The sequence below is a fragment of the Chiloscyllium plagiosum genome, unplaced genomic scaffold (genome assembly GCF_037043375.1).
Source record: "Chiloscyllium plagiosum isolate Xiang-an unplaced genomic scaffold, Cpla_swu_hap1 HiC_scaffold_37, whole genome shotgun sequence".
In the NCBI taxonomy this organism is placed as follows: domain Eukaryota; kingdom Metazoa; phylum Chordata; class Chondrichthyes; order Orectolobiformes; family Hemiscylliidae; genus Chiloscyllium; species Chiloscyllium plagiosum.
Window position 1 is genome coordinate 14,402,564 of NW_028270175.1, and position 19,969 is coordinate 14,422,532.

Sequence of the window (19,969 nt, forward strand, 5' to 3'; positions counted from 1 at the left end):
GAGTTTGCATGTTAGTGTGTGGGTGTATGTATGTGTTAGGTAGTTTGCGGGTGTGTGTATTTCAGGCTGTTACGTGTTTTTGTTGTGTTTGTGCAGTCTGTTTTTTGTGGAACTAGTCAGTAGGGTACATACCTTTCATCAGGTTAAGATGCCTTTCAGCAGCGAACAACCTGCCAATATTCATTGTTCACACCATTTTGATAAAAATTTAAAATTACAAAGGCCACAAGATTATTCAAGTAGAAATGTGTGATGACGACCATTTTATAAAACATAGCTTGCTGAAGAATAAGGTCATTGTGTTTACATGAGTACCAGGTCCTGTGCCTTGTTAGCCTGTGCAGTAAGGCTTGCTAAGGCTGGGAAATGTTGAGCCACATTAGCAATTGATTAATTAACTGCACTGATATAATTGTTGCACTGGAAAACATTATTCTTGAATTATGATAAAATTGATTTCACTTCTGGAAGCAGTTACAAGTTAGATGACATTTAAAATACCCCATTGACAGAACAGGAGAACAATTGAAGGGTCTGCCTCTCCAGACTGAAGTGGAGAAGGTGAATATTTCAATGAGTTAATGACTTTTTCTTCCAAATGAGCTACATAGATCACAAAGGCTCTAATACAATTCCTGGTTTGTGCTGATCTGCTTGATCTCAGTTAGATTAGGGTCAATGCAGCTTCAGCATACCCTGGAATCGGGATAAAAGAATGCAACCAGAGTTCCAGCTCCCAATCACTAACCAGTCATCCGTAATGGAAACTTAGCAATTGCCCACATGAGGCGGTGCGCCTTCCACGGTCAAGTTACACAATCCTTCTCCCAACATTAGGTGACAAATATGAGGAATGAGTAAGATTCTGAAAGGCTGCTGAGGGAACTGCCCATAAGCACATTCCAAACAGGGATCATGATGGATAAGGAGGGTAAGGATACCCTTTCACAAACACAGAAAATGCTGGAGAAACTCAGCAACTGAGGAGAGAGAAAGAGAATTGATATTTTGAGTCCAGTGTAATACTTCTTAAGGACAGGGATACCTTTTCATCTGTAAAAGCTTAGAAAGAATTCTAGTGCCCTGCAGAAACCCTCTTCTTGCATTGATTTTTCAGGTGATAGTGTGGAGAAAGTGGGTGGAATGGTGTAACAGCTACAGAACTCTAGTAGTATCCCAGAAATCATGCATGTAAATCCTGCTCTGGCTAGTTACGAAACTGAATCAATAAAGTCAAATGTGAGCAGAAAAAATAATGACTGCGGATTTGATTGTTATTAAATGCAGCCATCTGGTATACTGTCTGGTCTGGCTTACGTTTCTGGAGCTGTGGGCTTGACTCTTGATGACTTCAGGGTAGCAGACATGGCCCTGCCAGCATTCCCCATGTCCCAAAATATAGGTCCCTGTCCAAATCCATGGCAAGTTCAGTGTTCCCATGTGGGACTGAGTAAGTGCAAGACTAAAGGTTCAGTTACTTCGAGCATTCTGCAACTGAAAGCTGTGAGGTTAAAAGGGAAGGGAGGCAGCCCTCTTCCCTACAAGTTACTCCCAAAGAGTCCACAGCCAGGATTTCATCCCAACCTTTGCTTTTCTCTTTCAGCTGGAACCACCTGCATTACACAGCGTAAGTATGCATCTTTCCTTAAGACAACATTGTTCTAAACTGGTCCTGAGTGTCCGAGGTAGGATCTTGGTTTGGGAAATGCTGGGCGTTGATTTAACTCTTTACTTCTCGGTCCAGCAGGGTGGAGAAAAGGAAAATGATGGATCCCCTGAACTCACTGAAGGAAAAGTATCTGCGCCCGAACCCACTTCTGTTCCACCCTCAGGTACGTTCAGATCATATTGGTTTGTTTTTTTTTGTTGAGAAATTTAGCTAAAGCTCTTATCTTCAGGAACATTTTCTGCAATGGATCTGTGTGGTGACTTTAATTAGAGAGGTTTTGTATGTACAACAAATTTCCTTTTCTGTTGTTAAATCAAAAACCAGCTACATAAAGAAAAAGCAGGGAATTTCTCTCTTTTCATTGCCTTTGACTTAGCAGCACAGAAAGAAATGTTTCAGCTCCTTCTGTTTGTGCCAACTCTACCAGAGCTGTCTTGTATGAACTTTGATCTCTTCTCAGAGCCTTTATTTGTCTTTATGCAGATGGTCTATCTACTTTTTACCAAAAAAATCTAGGAACGTCTGTGTAGTGCAGGTGTGTGTTGCGTGCATGTGTCTGTGTAATGCACATGTAGTTTGTGTGTAGTGTATGTGTGTGTTTGTGTAGTGCGTGCATCTGATTTATGTGTGCCTGTGTCCACGTGTGTATGTGATATGTCATGTGTGTGCCTGCATCCATATGTGCGTGTTTGTATGTGTGCCTGTGTCTATATGTGTGGGTGCATGCCTGTGTCTATGTATGCGTGCCTGTGTCTATGAGAGTGTGTGTGTGTGCGCGCACACCTGTGTCCATGTGTGTGTCCGTGCCTTGTGTGTGTGCCTGTGTCCGTATGTGTGTGCCTGTGCGCACTTGTGTCCATGTGTGTCCGTGAGAGTGTGTGTGTCTGTGAGAGTGTGTGTGTCCATGAGTGTGTGTGCCTGCCTGTGTCCCTGTGTGTGTCCCGTGCCTGAGGGTGTGTGTGTGTGTGTGTGTGTGTGTGAGAGAGAGAGAGGTATGTCATGGTCCCTGCCTCATTGATTCCCTAAGGCAAGCCATTCCAAAATTCAGAAACTGGCTGTGTGAAGTAATTCCTTCCAGTTTCCTCTCCCAGTGACTATTTTAAATTGATGATTACTCATTACTATCTCCCAAAGCATAAACTTTCCCTCTTCAAACCCCTTCATGATTCTAAAAAACCTCTTTTTCTAAATATTGACTTCCCCAGTGGGAAAAAAAAATCGGACACTTTCAAGTGTCTACTTGTTGAATGATAGTTACCCATCTGACAAATTGTTTGGAGAATTTTAATTTTTTTCAGTTCTTTTTAGGTACTGTATAGGTGTAAGAGTCTGGGCAATGCAACCAGTTTTAAGTTAATTCCTAATTCTGTGCCATTAGCCTTCTGTTTTTTTGCACAGAGGAAATGATCATCTTTCAGCGAGACCTCCTGATTTAAGCTGCCACTTTCGAAGGCCTCTTTCAGTTTTACCCGCCGCAAATATGTTTTTTTCTTCCCAGCTTCAATAAATAACACAGAGGAGGTTTTTTTTTATAAATGGGGGACAACTGACCAGGTTTCACAGCTAAACTTAGTCCACTCATTGTTCTGCCTCCCATGTCTGTCGCTTTAATAACTTCCCTTGATTTTAGTGGAGGGTCTGGCTGACAGAGGTGGCCTGTCTGGCAGGAATATCCTGTGTTTGTGTGCCTTAGAATGGAGTGCACACAGGGAATGATCAGATATGGACAGAGGCGAGTGAGGCAAGGCCTGTGGCAATTGTGAGAAAGGAGCAGCCGGGGAAAGAGGTAAACAGCTGTGGGCTGCCTCTATTGTGATCCGAGTCTGACAGGAGTGAAATAGTTGTGGAAAAGCAGAGAGTGGAGTTTTCTCTCCCTCGCTGCTTTCTCCTGTTTGTTATCTCTCTTGCAGTCTGCCCCTGGGATAACAGTCTGGCATGAGTTGCTAGCATTAGAGTGTATGATCTGGCACCCAAATTGAATGAACACAGCGTCCAAATATGCAGTTGCTTATAAAATACTTCTGCTTGAATTTTTATAATGGTCACCCTAGGTTTTCAAATCTCCCCCCGGCTTTTCCAACCTTACTAATGTAACCTCCAGTAAAATATCTCTGGATTCCTCCCTTTGTAGCTGTTTGCACCTTTCAGATTTTTTTTCCCTCTCCCAGAGTCAGACAGGGTTTCGACTGTCTTGATCCTGAGCTCTGGAATATTCCACAAACCTTTTCATTTCTCTGCCTATCTCCTCCTTTAAGATCCAGATGTTGGTCACCAAACCCACTCATTCCTCAAATTGCTTGGTGACAAACCGTAACTGAGATTCTCGCAAGGCGTCTATTAAGAGGGATTATTTCTAGTCAGTGAATTTATTAACAGCAATTCCAACTCACTAACTTGCAGCTTTCTTTCAATACCACCCGGCACAAGCAAATTGGATGGCAATGATTCTCAATGTCAAGGTCAGAGTGGGTCAGCTCGCCACTTGTTGCCAAGAATCTCCATGCTGGACATTGTAACCAACATGGCGAAAGTGAGGACTGCAGATGCTGGAGATTAGAGTCAAGAGTGTGGTGCTGGAAAAGCACAGCAGGTCAGGCAGCTTCTGAGGAACTGGAAAATCGACGTTTCAGGCAAAAGCGCTTCCTGATGAAGGGCTTTTGCCTGAAACGTCAATTGTCCTGTTCCTCAGATGCTGCCTGACCTGTTGTGCTTTTTCCAGCACCACACTCTCAACTGTAACCAACATCTCAGGGCACACTCAATGGGCACCAGCCACTTGTATCCCATGTCCATGGGCATGAGCCATTTTCTGGAACTCTTATGGCACATCTCCTATCTGCTTACAGGACCCTTCTGCAGTTCACTGCTGCCTCTTAGGGCTGCTCTGATAATTCACATTGTAATGCTGCAGCATAGAGACTGTGTGTGTTCAGTGACACGTGCTCAGCTCATAAACTGGACCAGGCTGTGTCTTCAGGCTCTTCACTTGCTGACTTTGCACTCACTCGCTCTAAGCCTATCTGGATGCTATAGCATCCCCAGCTTGCCATGCATTACTTTGCCTTTTTACACATTGCCTCTCAACCTGAGAAACCAGGCTGACAGCACTGCTGTACGACCTTGCTGAGTAGAGCAGACACAAATCCAGGAAGCTTGCCAGGACTGTCAGCAGTCCAAAGGAAGATAGCCTTCCATCAGAGGATCCTGACAAACTAAGTTGAGGGCAGGCTGCTGTACCAGTCCATAGGCTAGAACGCATGTTGTTAGCCACTCAGGCTGATCAGAGTCAGGGACCTCTCCTCATAGGGATGGGGAGACAAACATCCTTCTTGACTCTTTCCACCCTATTGTGGGCTGTCTTCCTCCTGGGATGAGAGAGGGGTGGGTATTAAGAGAGATGAAAGTGAGTGGCACAGCTGGTGCAAGTGGAGAGATGTCCCCGAGCAAGTGAGTTGGCAGCACAGAGGGCATGTGGGGCCAGTGGTGTCAGGGGTCAGGATGTGTGACAGCGAGAGAACAAAGATGTTGCAGCCAACAGTGAGAGGGGTAAAGCATGAGCCTTGGTGGGAAATGGGTCCAATGGCAGAGATTGAGTGAGTATGAGGTATCAGAGGGAAGATGGTGGCACTTCCACTGGCAAAATGGAGAAGGATGTTATCCTTCCTTTCCTAAAGTGCTGAGATTTGTTCCAGACACCTCAGACTGCTTTAACCCAGGGTAGCGACCTTGGACCAGGCTGATCTGGTGATATGCCCTCCACTGCCCGTCCTGGAGGAAGAGGATGTCCCACCCCATCCAGTAGGACCTCCCACTTCCTGCCTACAAACTGAAGAGCCAATTTTCCCTTGTCTGGCACGTCCGGTGTAAATCTCAGTAACCGTGTCAGGCAGCTCCGGAATGACAGTGTTGGTCCAGGTGCATAGCGTTCGCTCAAAGATGGCATCAGTGCCAAGGATGCCAGCCCATTTCAGGATCTCTCAGCAGTGTGGCTGCTGGGGTGGTGGAGGGCGGGGATGGTGAGGGTGAAGCTGTTAGTTTATGAGGTGAGATGTGACAAGAAACCTCGCAGGGAGAACCCCTCCATGAAACTTGACGAGTTTCAAAAGAAAATAAGACTCAGCCCATAGCCTCTAACATCTTACGGCAATTTCTTGTGTAGCCCCAATAAGTCTTCGTTCTGAGGCCATGTGTAAGAATGGACATAGAGACGCCTGACTTGGGCACAGTCTGCACAGAATTGTTCACGTTGTAGACTAAAAGGCCATCTTGAAGGTGAACCTTCCACAACCATAACTCAAACTAGCAATATGTCAGCTTCGATTCCCAGTTAGTGTTGAGTTAGCTGACCTCCGCAATGGGGCTCTCCGATCATTTATACCAGTCCTGAAACGGAGAGGGGAGGAAATCGGCGTGAGCTGCTGTCCCTGCCATCTTTATCTTGGTCATGAAGACACATTAACACAAGGGAGAGGATGTAGTGAAGAGTCACGAGGAAGCTCTGTGACACAAAGAAAACTAAGTGATGAGCAATCTTTCAAGGAGACAGGAGACTTCAGTAAGAGATTTAAGATTCTAAACTGTCGAGGGAAGGTGGGTTCACAAACTGACAATTATTGGTGTGAAGCTGGTGAAAGACATGGCAAGGACTGATATCACTGTCCTCTTTGCACAAAAATTGGCCAATATTCTCAAAATGGACAGCTTGTTATTTTATTCACTCTGGGAGCAAGGGCATTTATGACAAGAATAGCATTTCCTAAATAACAGACCATAAAAAGAAACACAGACTTGCCGTTATAGCTTTTTTTGGCTGTGATGATCAGGAACAATTGCTCTGTTCTTCTTCAAAGTAAAACAATAGGATCTTTTGTATCTAGTGAGAGGGAAGGGGAGACCTCAGTTAATATCTCATCTGAAACACAGCTTCTCAGTACTGCACTGGAGTGTCAGCATCGATGACGGTGCTCAAATCCTGCAGGGGGAGGCTGACTCTTAGGCAAGGGTTCTACCAACGAAGCCACAGTTGACTTTAAACTATCCCTTGAGAAGGGAGCAGGACTGTTTTGAACTGTCTTGATAAAAGTCCTCCCACACTGCAGTAAGGCAGGGGTTGGGGTGGGGGGTAGAATTCAGGGTTTTGGCTCAGTGACCCTGAAGGCACAGAACGTAATCAAGGACAATGTTTCCATGCAGCTTGTCACCCTTGTACTTGGAAGGTGCCAGTTCGTAGGATCTGCTGCCAAAGAATTCTTGGTGTAGTGCATCCTGTGAGAAAATACACACTGCAGCCTCACTGGGGGTTTTTGGATGTTTAAGCTTGTGGCTGGGATGCTGATCAAGCAAACACTGATAAGTGGAAAGACTGCTCTGGTATTTACTCAGGTGTCAGCTTTACTGATGAGTGTGCACTCTCAGCTTTCTTTTTCCTGTACAAAGATTGGAATCAGCTAAATTTTCAATCATTCTGTTCATACAAGTTCCCCAGTCTAATGATAATTCTTTGTGTTTGTACATAGAAAGACAGACTTGTATTTACATGGGAATTTTTTTTTATGATTACCAAACACCTTAAAGCCCTTTACAGTCAATTAAGTATTTTGATGAAGTGTAGTCATTTTTGTAATATAGAACCTAGAAGCACAGACCACCCAACACAGCCCCAAAAAGCAGAGGTAAAAACAATGACTGCAGATGCTGGAAACCAGATTCTGGATTAGTGGTGCTGGAAAAGCACAGCAGTTCAGGCAGCATCCGAGGAGCAGTAAAATCGACGTTTCGGGCAAAAGCCCTTCATCAGGGATTCTCTTCATCGGATGCTGCCTGAACTGCTGTGCTTTTCCAGCACCTCTAATCCAGAACCCAAAAAGCAGACACAGTTATGCAATTTTCTGCAGAAACTGCAATTAGTTGACCAAAGGATCGTGTCTATGCTTAAAAATATCGTGGCTGGTTGTGACTTATTGGTGTCCGAGGATTGTGAATTTCACAAGCACTTGCCAAGAGTGTCAGGTCCTTGCGCTTCATGATTCCTGAAAGGAGCCAGAAAAGTGGGGCTACCAAACCGACTGGCCAATTTGCTAATCCATTTTTTACCTGAGTGACACTGACTCTCAGCTGCAAAGTGGATGCAACGATCACTGTCACCACTCTCTGAGTTTTAGAGCTTAGGAGCACATCCTTAGTTAACAAGACTGATGGATAAATGTTGCATTGATACTTTTTTGTACATAGGGCAGTAGCTGTAAGTGAGAAGGTGCAGGTTTACAGATAATGATGTAGTGGTGTGTTGATAAAAGCACACAATAGACTAACCATCAAAAGAAGTGATTCCCCCACCTCTTCCTCCCCCACCCTCTCGTCCTGATTACTGGGATAGCAGGATGTCACCTGCTATCAGTATTGCTATGCTTCACACGAGCCAACAGCATTCGAGACAAAATCCGAAAGAACTGCGGATGCTATAAATCAGAAATAAAGATGTTGCTGGAAAAGCTGAGCAGGTCGGGCAGCATCTGTGAAGAGAAATCAAAGTTAACGCTTCAGTCCGGTGACCCTTCATCAGAAGGGATCAGTCTTGAGGAAGGGTTATCGGACCTGAAATGTTAACCTTGATTTCTCTTCACAGATACTGCCAGACCTGCTCAGCTTTTTCAGCATTGTAGACCTTTTGACCATGACAGAGTGCAGGATTATCAGGGTCGAGTTCAATCTTCATCCTGTTCCTCACCCAACATGTGCATTTTCTCGAGGTTGGGAGCTGATGTCTGGAGAAATGTTCCTGGATCAGGAATAAGAATTAAAGGTGGCACTAAAAGCATAAGAATGGGGTGTGGAAAGTTAAAAGAAACCTCATTTCAGCAAATAATTGTTGAAGCATCAAGTCTTTAGGCATAAATATCTACTGAAACAGAGCCCATTGCATCTTTTATGGGAAAGTTGAAAAATATCTGAAACAGACAAAAGCAAGCCTATGTAGAGAGAGCTATGAGGATTAATTTTGTGCATTGTTTTAGTGGAGAGCTAGAAGACAGAATGGACTAAATGGCCTCTTTTCTGTTGACAACATTTTATGAAACTGTAGTTTAGTTCTTTTCCATAATCCAAGAGATCAAGAGAGTTATGACCACAAATTTTAAGGTGATATACAAACTGAGAACAGCCTACTCTGCAAAAAACAATGACCAAATCTAAGAATTATTAATGGAATTCTATTTTATAAATGATTGATTTTCCCTTTGTTGTTCATTCCTTATTTGATTTATTCACAACTCTCAGTTTAAAATTCAGTAAAGAGCAAGTTATTCTCAGTACTTTGTAATTCATGGTTTCTGATTATGCCCTCTTCTGAAGATGAACACTAGGATTACTGTATTTGTTTTTGTGAGTGGCAAAGTATATTGAGCCATTTTTGTGTGTTTCAAATAGTTTTCTGGAAAAAATAATAAAACAAAGGAAATATCAAAGAAGAGTTTATGTTTTCACGAACGCTACTTCGTGTTGATCGAATAAAAACTTTTAAACAATTTTGTAGCACTGTTATTCCCCAGAGCCTGTTTAATAGCTGTACAGCATGCAAAAGGTCTAAGGGAGGTTACTCATATTTGTACTGTAGAAAATATAGTAGCTGATATATGGCTTCCTACAGCTTTCCTGCTGTTTGGAGGTGATGTCATGCACAGATCTATAAGGGAAGTGTTTAGCCTTTTAGCCATTGTGAATTCTAAGGAAGCTATTGAATTCAAAAGGCAGCACACTTAAGAGTCTGACCCGCACTCAAACAATTCAGTTTTCAAAAGGGGGCAATGTTTAATTTCCCAGCGACTTGGAGTTTGTTTCTCCTTGCGTGCACCTCCACTACCACCATTTCCCTTCCAATTTTATCACTGATTGTGATACAATCATGTTTTACTAGGGACTACTAAATTGCTGGATGCAACTGTTGCAAGAAATCATGCTATCTTCAATTTAAATCTTATTTCCGAACATATTCTTTCTCTTTCCTGTAATTTTCTCTTTTCCTTTCCCTTCCTGTTCTCTTGTGTTTGCCTTGGGCACTTTTCCACATCCTTACCTGGGGTATGGTTCCACATCTTTATTTTGGATACATTTTTATATCTTTACTGGGATACAATTCGACAATTACTTTCCCTGGCTTGATCTGGTTTTTTTCCCCCATTTGTTAATCACGGTCAATTCAGGCAAGTTGTTAGCTACTGTCCAGGTAAGTCACAACCCAGCTGTATTCTCCCACCAGCGGATGCCTAAGCACCTGTACCTCCAATAGGACGTCAATCCTGACCAGGAACCCACACAAATGGCTTGCCTCTACATAGATGCTGAAGCCAATTATATAGTGTTCATAGCAAATGTCCAGCTGAAAGAAACTAACTCCAGAGGGAGTTTGATCCTGGAATGTGTTCAAGTGAGGTTCATGAGAATGGTTGCAGGAACAAAAAGCTTAACATATGAGGAACGTTTGACGATGGAGTTTATGAGGATGAGGGAGGAATCAAATTGAAACACACAGAATATTGAATGGCCGAGACAGAGCAGATGTTTGGAAGATGTTTCCATTGGTTGGAGAGAAGAGGACCCGAGGGCACACCCTGAGAGTAAAGGGAAGACCTTTTAGAATGGAGGTAAGGAGAAACGTCTTCAACCAGAGAGTGTGAATCTATGGAATTCATTGCCACAGAAGGCTGTGTAGGCCAGGTCATTGAGTATATTTGAGACTGAGATAGATAGGTTTCTGAGTATCAAAGGGGATCAAAGGATATGGGGAGAAAATGGGAAAATAGGGTTGTGAGACATATCAGCCATGATTGAATGGCAGAGCAGACTCCACGGGCTGAATGGCCTAATTTCTGCTTCTCTGTCTTAAGATCCTTGCTTGTTCATTTGACCAAACACATGCTGAGTAAACAGGTTGAGTTGCATGCTTCTTTGTAAGTCTAACTATACTTCAGGGGGAGCCAGCAAAGAAACTTCCAGTGTATTTTCCTCTGATTTGGCCCCGGTTTTCTCTCGTCATATACGGCCTCTTCCAAGAGATTACTGAGGATGTGGGGAGACTGCTAAGATCAGCGATATAGGTTGAATGTGCTGCATGACTCGAAGCAAGATTTCAAGATATTGAGGTTACCATATGTATGTTTCCATGTCATTCTCAGTGATGGAGGTTAGGGCTTTGCAAAGTGCTGCCAAAGAAGTCTTGGTGAGTTGCTGCAGAACGTACTTTAGATAAAACTTAGTGAGGTCACAGTGCATCAATGATTGAGGGAATGGATTGTTAGGGTGGTGGATGGGGTGCCAAACAAATGGGCTTCTTTGACCTTGAGGGTGTTGACCTTCTTGAATGTTCTGACAACTGTCAATGCTTGGAATCAAAGAAATGCAAGGGAGACTGCAAATTGTATTCTGTAGATCAACTTAGATAAAAGAGAAAAATATCATTTGTATCACTTCTTTCAGATATGCCAAACTGCTTCCAATATAACCTATTAAACTGTTACACAGATTACCATAGCAGCTATTTTATGAACACCAAATCCCCTCAAATCACAGTGAAATGAATTTTCTATTAATCTGGTGTTAATGATATTAGTTCAAGGATGAACGCTGGCCAAGACACTAAGATAACTTCTGGCTTTTCTTCCAAAAAAAAGTAGCAGTGGACCTTAAACATCAAGAACAAAAACAGACAAACCTCTGTTGTAAAACTCACTGAAGAATAGATGGAGCTGTTATACAATGCACAATCTATAACATCTCAACATATAATTTGGAGATTATAGTGTTCGAGGATTAGGTTGCGCCTTATTGCCTTTGTAAGTGAACTATAATGGTTCAAAATCAGAAATAGAAATACAAATGCTGGTAAATACAGTGCATGACCACGACCATCTAGAAGAGAATGATAGGGTGCGTGTCCTAAAATCCAAGTTTCTGTGACAGAATGTTAACCAAACAGGTGCTAGCTGCGGATGTTTTTTGGGGTTGTTTAAGAAAGGAAGGTTGGAAGGATAATGGGAACTCTCTGTTTGTCTTCACAGATAGAGATACTGAATCTGTCCTTTCAACCAGAACACACAGACAGAAACTCTGTGCAGTTTCTGTTCCCTTATGAAGCATCTGCAGAAAATTACCTGAACTTTACCAACTCAGTCAAAAGTTCAATATAGGCTCAAAGGTTGAGACACAATAGATGGTGTCATTTCAAAGAATTTAAAAATATTTTGGAGAGTTGGAATAGGATAGTGATAAAAGCCGGTAACACTCAGTTTTTCTGATCAAATTCCTTTCTTCTGAAGCCCTCACAACCACCAACAGCAGCAGCACAGACTGAACAGGAGCCATACTAGTCTGCTCTATAACTCAAGAAAATTGTGGCTGATTTGGTTGTGACCTTAACTCCACTCTCCTGTATAAACTTTAGCATTTTGTTCCCTTTCAATCAAAAATCTGTCTAACTCAGCCTTGAATAGAAGGATCCAACCTCTACTCACTTAACCCATCTTTGCAGACTTTTTTCCATCTTCCTCACAGCTTATTTTCCTACCTATCTTTCTAAATTTTGCTACAATAGAGGCAAATTGTTAACATAGATTGTACATAGTTGTGGTCCCAGAATTTACCAAGGTGGCTCAGTGGTTAGCACTGTTGCCTCACAGTGCCAGGGACCTGCATGTGATTTCACCCTCAGCTGACCATCTGCGTGGAGTTTGCACATTCTCCCTGTGTCTGTGTGGGTTTCCTGTGGCTGTTCCAGTTTCGTCCCACAGTGCAAAGATATGCAGGTCAGTTCGATTGGCTGTACTAAATTGACACACAGTGTTCAGGTGCATTAACTATAGTAAATGTGGGGTTATAGCAAAGGGTAGGATGTTCTTTGGAGGATCATGCAGACTTAATGGGCTGAATGGCCTCCATCAGCACCTTATGAGATGATCATTTCTTTTAAGCTATTTATCCAGTCCAATTTAGCTTTTTGTAATTGCTCTTATGTAAGTTCTTGGCCCATGTTTTTTTATTTCGAGTCATAGAGATGTACAGCACGGAAACATACCCTTTGGTCCAACTCATCCATGCCGACCAGATATCCCAACAAAATCTATGTTTCTAACCCTCAAACTTTATGCACAATTCTACCACATTATAGTCACTCCTGCCTAGAGGATCCTTTACCACAGTGGTCTAAAATTATACCTGTCTCATTACTGAATCTAAAATGTGCTCATGTCTAGTTGGTTCCACAAGGTATTGTTCTAAGCAACAATCCTCACTACACTTCATGATGTGGAGGAGCTGGTGTTGGACTGGGGTGGACAAAGTTCAAAATCACTCAACACCAGGTTATAGTCCAACAGGTTTATTTGGAAGCGCCAGCTTTCGAGGCACTGCTTCTTCATCAGGTGGTTGGGGAAATGCTGTGTCGTATGGTCATGTTCCACAATCACCTGATGAAGAAGCTTGTGCTTCCAAGTAAACCTGTTGGACTATAACTAGGTGCTGTGTGATTTTTAACTTTCTACACCCCATGAAGTCAAGATTCAGGCTAACTTTGATTTGTCTAATCAATGTGAAGATTAAAGTCACCCCTGATTATTGCTGTATCTTAGCAACAATTTTCCTCAGCTTTGAAAACTCACACTGTCAGTGGTACTTTTGATCAACTCCCTTACATCTTCTTCTAATTCTTATTTGGAATACCATTTCCTTATTGAATCCATTGGGAATCAGTTCTGTTTTCAAACCCTAAGTTAAATACAAGTTCTAAAATCATTTGATAAGGGATTGGTACATCACTGTCCATTTATCCAGACTAACTGAAATGTCCTTTCTTCATAGCATTCAGTTAGTTCATCAATGAATCCAATGTTTTTGTCTTCAGTGTTGTATATGTATGTTTATTCCACATACAGGTTGCTCACTGTACAAAGAAGAATTTGAGTATCGATTCAAAGTTTGATTTTTATGGTTTAATGTGGATTTCAAGAAAGCCTTTGACAAGATGACACACAGGAGGCTACTGAGTCAGATAAGGGCCCTTGGTGGTGGACGCAAGGTGCTAGCATGCATAGCAGCTTAGCTGTCTGGCGAGAACAGAGAGATGTGATAAAAGGGTGGCAGTCTGTGAAAAGTGGTGTTCCGCACGTCTCAGTGTTGGGACCACAGCGTTTCATTTTATACATTAACGATCTAGATGAAGGAACTGAGGCCATTCTGGCTAAGTTTGTAGACTGTACAAAGATACGTAGGGGACAGGTAGCATTGAGGAGGTGGGGAGGCTGCAGAAGGATTTGGACAGGTTAGGAGAGCGATCAAAGAAGTGGCAGATGGAGTACAATGTGGGAAAGTGTGAGGTTATGCACTTTGGTAGGAAGAATAGAGGCATGGACTATTTTCTAAATGGGGATAAAATTCAGAAATCTGAAATGCAAACTGACTCAGGAGTTCTAGTCCAGTCTCAAGGTAAACTTGCAGGTTGAGTCAGTATTTAGGAAGGCAAATGCAATGCTGGCATTCATTTTGAGAGGAGTTGAATATAAAAGCAGGGATGTACTTCTAAGGCTCTAAAAGGCTCCGCTCAGACCATATTTAGAGTGCAGTTTTGGGCCCCATATCTCAGGAAGGATTTACTGGCCCTGGAGCGTGTTCAGAGACAATTCACAAAAATGGTCCCAGCAATGAAAAGTTTAACACATGAGGAACTTTTGAGGGCTCTGGGTCTATACTCAGTGGAGTTGAGAAGGATGAGGGGATGGATCTAATTGAAACTTACAGAATACTGAATGGCCTGGACAGAATAGATGTTGGGGAGATGTTTCCATTGTTAGGAGAGACTAGGAACCGAGGGCACAGCCTTAGGTTAAAGGGAAGAGCTTTTAGAAAAGAGATAAAGAGGAACTTCTTCAGCCAGAGTGTGGTGAATCCATGGAATTCATTACGACAGATGGCTGTGAAAGCCAGGTCATTGAGTATATTTAAGATGGAGATAGATAGATTCTTGAATGTAAAGGAGATCAAGGGTTATGGGGAGAAAGTGGGAAGATGAGGTTGAGAAATGTATCAGCCATGATTGGATGGCAGAGCAGACTCAATGGGCTGAATGACCTAATTTCTGCTCCTACATCTTATGGTCTAATTCACAGCATTTTCTACCCTCGCTGTTTAATTTAAGGTGATTTCGTCAATACAGTATACGTTTGCCATAGCATTTACAATCCTGAGCAACATCTCATTTGATATCTGGAGAGCCTAAATTTTCCAATGTTTCTATATAGCGAAGACTGGAGCTAATCCTTATGGCTGCTCTCCAAGAGCCTGAACATCTCCCTTGTGCCTTGGTGACTCAGTTGGAGCTTTGACAAGTCAAGCTTCAAGGGCGGGTGCACTTGAGAATCCATTCTGTTCCTCTCCATTCGTTTTTAACATCCTTATCTTAGTGCTGATCCTATTTATTTTAAAAACAAGACTATACAATAAAGTGCGTCTCTCTCCATTCAGGTTGTAGACTGTTATCTTAATTTCCACTTGCTTTATTTTGGAAGAAAGTCAAGAAATGACTACTCTTTGTAGCCTTGCATTTGATGATAGATACGTCTGAGCCCGCCTGAGATTATAAACAAGTAAAGTGTGTAATCTAAGAGAAACAGGGCTCCTGAAAGGGGAATGCATGTGGCTTTTAAGTGTTCATTGATTCCATTAGCTTTTGCCATTGAAACTGGTTCAAACATGCAGTTGCCTCTCATTTTTGTCCAAAATTCAAATTGAGTTAGTTTGCATCATATGTCGTGGCTCAGAACATGGCATTTTCCCTCAGTTTCCCTGTAATAGGGAGGGGAAAATTCAGCAAAGTGACCCACTCCTATCCCCTGTCCAGTGATTTAGTCTTGTCTCTGTGTAGAATATCTGTGGATTTAAGATGTGATGCAAGACTTGAGCATATAATCGAGACTGCATTGCCGAGGCACTGCTGTAATTTTACAGGGGATGGCTTTTGTGTGAGGTGTGCAACATGAATTGTGTCTGGTTGGACATGAGGGACCTACTGCACCATTCAAAGGATGGCCAGGCAGTTGACCTGGTCAACAATATCTGTCGCTCAATGCCATTAACAAAGATTAGCTGTTCACTCATCTCATTGCTATTCAGGGGCCACTGCCAAGTGTCCCTACATTACAACTGTAATATTAAATAATCTATTGACAGTGAAGTACTTTGGGATGTCCTGAGAAGTGAAAAACAATGGACGTTCATTTGTTTTTTGCTGGGTGGGCACCAGGCAAAAACAGCATCGAATCTGGCTGTGACCCTGCATTGGAGCATTGGATGTAAACTGTGGACCATTTTCTAACTCCATCACCTCTGACAACCCATATATTGTAGCTGTGCCGGTGTTGGACTGGGGTGGACAAAGTTAAAAATCACACAATACCAGGTTATAGTCCAACAGGTTTATTTGGAAGCACTAGCTTTCAGAGTAGCTACCTGATGAAGGAACAGCACTCTGAAAGCTTGTACTTCCAAATAAACCTGTTGGACTGTAACCCGGTGTTGTTTGAAGTTTAACTTAACCTACATATTGCAAACCAACTTCTCAAGTGCTGCTACTTCTGGACATAAACATAACATGTATCCACAGGCTATAGCCACCAACCAAAAGGAGGAGGTTTTCTTGTATTTGACTATGGAACAGAAAGAGCTGAAAATGTGTTGCTGGAAAAGCGCAGCAGGTCAGGCAGCATCCAAGGAGCAGGAGAATCGACTTTTCGGGCATGAGCCCTTCTTCAGGAAAGGAGGAAGAGAGCTTCTTCAAGGAAGGCATCCTTGCAAGAGGATTCGCAGTAGGTTAAAATCTTCTAGGAGAAAGTGAGGACTGCAGATGCTGGAGATCAGAGCTGAAAATGTGTTGCTGGAAAAGCGCAGCAGGTCAGGCAGCATCCAAGGAGCAGGAGAATCGATGTTTCGGGCATGAGCCCAATTTCCTGAAGAAGGGCTCATGCCCGAAACGTCGATTCTCCTGCTCCTTGGATGCTGCCTGACCTGCTGTGCTTTTCCAGCAACACATTTTCAGCTCTGATCTCCAGCACCTGCAGTCCTCACTTTCTCCTATGGAACAGAAAGAACTTAGTTTGGATCAAACTAAAAGAAACTTCCAAAAGAAACTTGACATTTCTTTCTCCAAATCTTCAATATCTCTATCTATCTGTGAGTACCAAAAACAGCTCCATGCCATTGCTTTCATATGGATCATCCCTGTGTGCTCTTGACAAATCTCTAGAACAACCTCTCTCTAAACCTTAGCAGAATATTGACCACCATTTCATAGTGAGTTTCTTTAACAGAGTCCGTGTGTCATTTGCTTATGGGAACAACCCCCAAGTAACTCAGTGGCTAGAACAAATCAGTCTTCATTTTAATTGCATTAGTTCTATTTACTATATTTAATATCAAACAGATGGGCCATTAAATATACACCCCTTTCTGAAGCTCTGCTGCTGGAAATCGTATTCTTTTCCCTCAGACAAATATGACCATCAGAGCTTGATGAGCTCTACTGCGCAAGTGTGTCTGAAACTTAGTAACACTGCAAGGAGCATTGGTACCTCCTTCTCAACTTGTCAGTAACTCACTCTGGCTTTCTTCGAGCCCATGATGCTAATACTACAACCTTCTTCACACCATCTGCCGTTATGTGAGATAAGATGACACCCAGCCCCCATGATGAAGCATCACATGCTAAAACTGCTTTTTTTTTTGCCTCGGGTTAAAGCTGCAACACAAGTCAACACTTTGTTCTTTCCTTCAAATGTTCTCTGACATGCTAAAGACCAATCCAATCTATTCTATCTTTGATTGGTCGATGCAGTTGATGTTTGATATCAGACTGCATTAGTTAAGTCTGGAATGAGTTTAAAATAATACACAATATCCCTAATGTTACAATTTAACTCTGAAGACTGTGCTGATAATTATGTCCCACTTTTCCCCAAGCTGCCCCAAATAAAATACCAAATAAACCACCAAGATGACCAATTTTCCTCACTACTATTCAGTACAAAATCAATTCACACTAGGTTTTATCATTAACAGAAAGATAACTATTTATTGTATAATGCTTTAACAAATAGCAGAGAAAAAGAATCTCTAATATATTAATACACAACGTAAACAACAGCCTTTTTAAAAAAACCCAAATACATACACACTTATTCATAAATAAGACAGACTAAACGACAAACAGTTTGACACCAGTACAACGGGTAGGACAAGAATATAGACAGGGTAAACAAAATTCCAAAGATCACAAGTCCAGATCTGAAGAGTGGATTACATTGTCTCTTTGAGTTTTTTTTTTATTATTTGTTGCACTGACGACATGCTGTTTTCAGTGAAAAAAAAGGCTGTTTTTGTCTGAATTTTTGTACCAAGGCCTTTTCTTATTAGAATTCCCTATTTTGAGCTTTTTTTGGTTTTCTGCACCACCCCGCTCCCCCCCCCCACACACACACACACAAACGCATGCACAGACAGAGAGTAAGAGAGAGAGAGAGAGAGGGGGAGATGAATGCTTTCAGTTGGCAAGCTGTGGAAGTTTCTCTCTGCTGCTCTGGTATTTCAGCTATTAACATTTTGAAACTCCAACAATCAGAGGGCTGTCATCTGTCAGAATTTCCATCATTCACAGTACTCTCAATATTGTTGAATCTCAAATTCTCCTCCTCCCCGCTTCAAAAAGCAACACTTATTGCATGGATTTTCAAGCTACAAAGCTCTACCTATACTTCAGCTGTTTAATGATCCAACTTAGACTTAATTTATAATCTCAAGAAAGAAAAATACACAGCCTGTTACTCTTTTTGAATGTTCTATGTTTTTTGCTTTCAGGTCTCCTTCCTTTCAAAATTTCCTCGACCTTTCTCTAAGTTGGGTGGATATTTTCATCATCTATTTGATGACTCGATGTGTTACACTTGATGCATCATTTGTGCTTTTTAACTCTGATGCCTAGAACTTTGTTCAATCTTATAATAGTCTCCTTCTCTGCTTCCTGCTAATTAAAATATTATCTAAAATCAGCACACTCCCTTTATCTAATTTAGTACTTTCTAAGTTAGAAAACAAGTCTCCACTGGTAGGCAGTCTGCAAGTATCAGAGTAGTGCTGAAAAAGCCCTTCATGAAAGGCTTTTGCCCGAAACGTTGATTTTCCTGCTCCTCGGATGCTGCCGGACCTGTTGGGCTTTTCCAGCTCAACTCTGATCTAAACTCTGGTTTCCAGCATCTGCAGTCCTCACTTTTGCCTAGTCAGCAAGTATCATTCTTGCTTACCCTATTATCTTCTACATATGTGAATGAACCCATTTGTTTTATGAACTATCACAGTGTACCTATTCCATGATCTTTCTAATCTATCCAGCTCTTTAATTTTTGCTTCCAACTGTACATAGGGCACTGGCCTACTCTTGCATAATTTCAGCTGTGTGTATTCTTTTAGTTTCGCTTCAGTAATGTAAGGCCTAATTTTATCAACCATTCCTCCTTGCTCAAAGACCACTTTGAGCTCTTTTATCACTTTCTTAAATGTACATCGTACTTTTCCCGACCTTCACTGTAAATAACTTGATTAAAATAACATTTTCCTCAAGTGGCAAGGCTTGAGCACAGAATTCAAGGACTTCAGTAAGGCGTTCGACAAGGTTCCGCATGGGAGACTGATTAGCAAGATTAGGTCTCACAGAATACAGGGAGAACCATGTGGGCAGCATGGTGGCACAGTGGTTAGCACTGCTGCCTCACAGCGCCAGAGACCTGGGTTCAATTCCCGCCTCAGGCGACTGACTGTGTGGAGTTTGCACATTCTCCCCGTGTCTGCGTGGGTTTCCTCCGGGTGCTCCGGTTTCCTCCCACAATCCAAAGAATCAGGTGAATTGACCATGCTAAATTGCCCCTAGTGTAAGGTAAGGGCTAAATGTAGGGGTATGGGTGGGTTACCCTTCAGCGGGTCGGTGTGGACTTGTTGGGCCGAAGGGCTTGTTTCCACACTGTAATGTAATCTAATCTAATCTCAAAAAAAAACAGAACTGGCTCAAAGTTAGAAGACAGAGGGTGGAGGATTGTTTTTCAGACTGGAGGCCTGTGACAAGGATTGGTCCTGGGCCCTCTACGTTTTGTCATTTACATAAATGATTTGGATGCGAGCATAAGAAGTATAGTTAGTAAGTTTGCAGATGACACCAAAATTGGAGGTGTAGTGGACAGCGAAGAGGGTTACCACAGGTTACCACAGATTACAACA

At 42.3% G+C, this 19,969-nt stretch overlaps 1 protein-coding gene across 13 annotated transcripts in view; it reads left to right on the top strand.

Moving 5' to 3' along the window:
* prdm16 (PR domain containing 16) overlaps positions 1 to 19,969 on the top strand; it is a 716,406-nt gene that overhangs the window by 648,489 nt on the left and 47,948 nt on the right. For 6 of the 13 annotated variants that reach the window (XM_043676051.2, XM_043676062.2, XM_043676057.2 and 3 more), the window contains 2 exons: positions 1,604 to 1,627; positions 1,745 to 1,832. In XM_043676051.2, coding sequence (XP_043531986.2) covers positions 1,604 to 1,627; positions 1,745 to 1,832 — 112 coding nt within the window. The remainder of the gene's footprint in view (positions 1 to 1,603; positions 1,628 to 1,744; positions 1,833 to 19,969) is intronic. The other 7 variants (XM_043676056.2, XM_043676060.2, XM_043676061.2 and 4 more) reach the window with 3 other exon arrangements.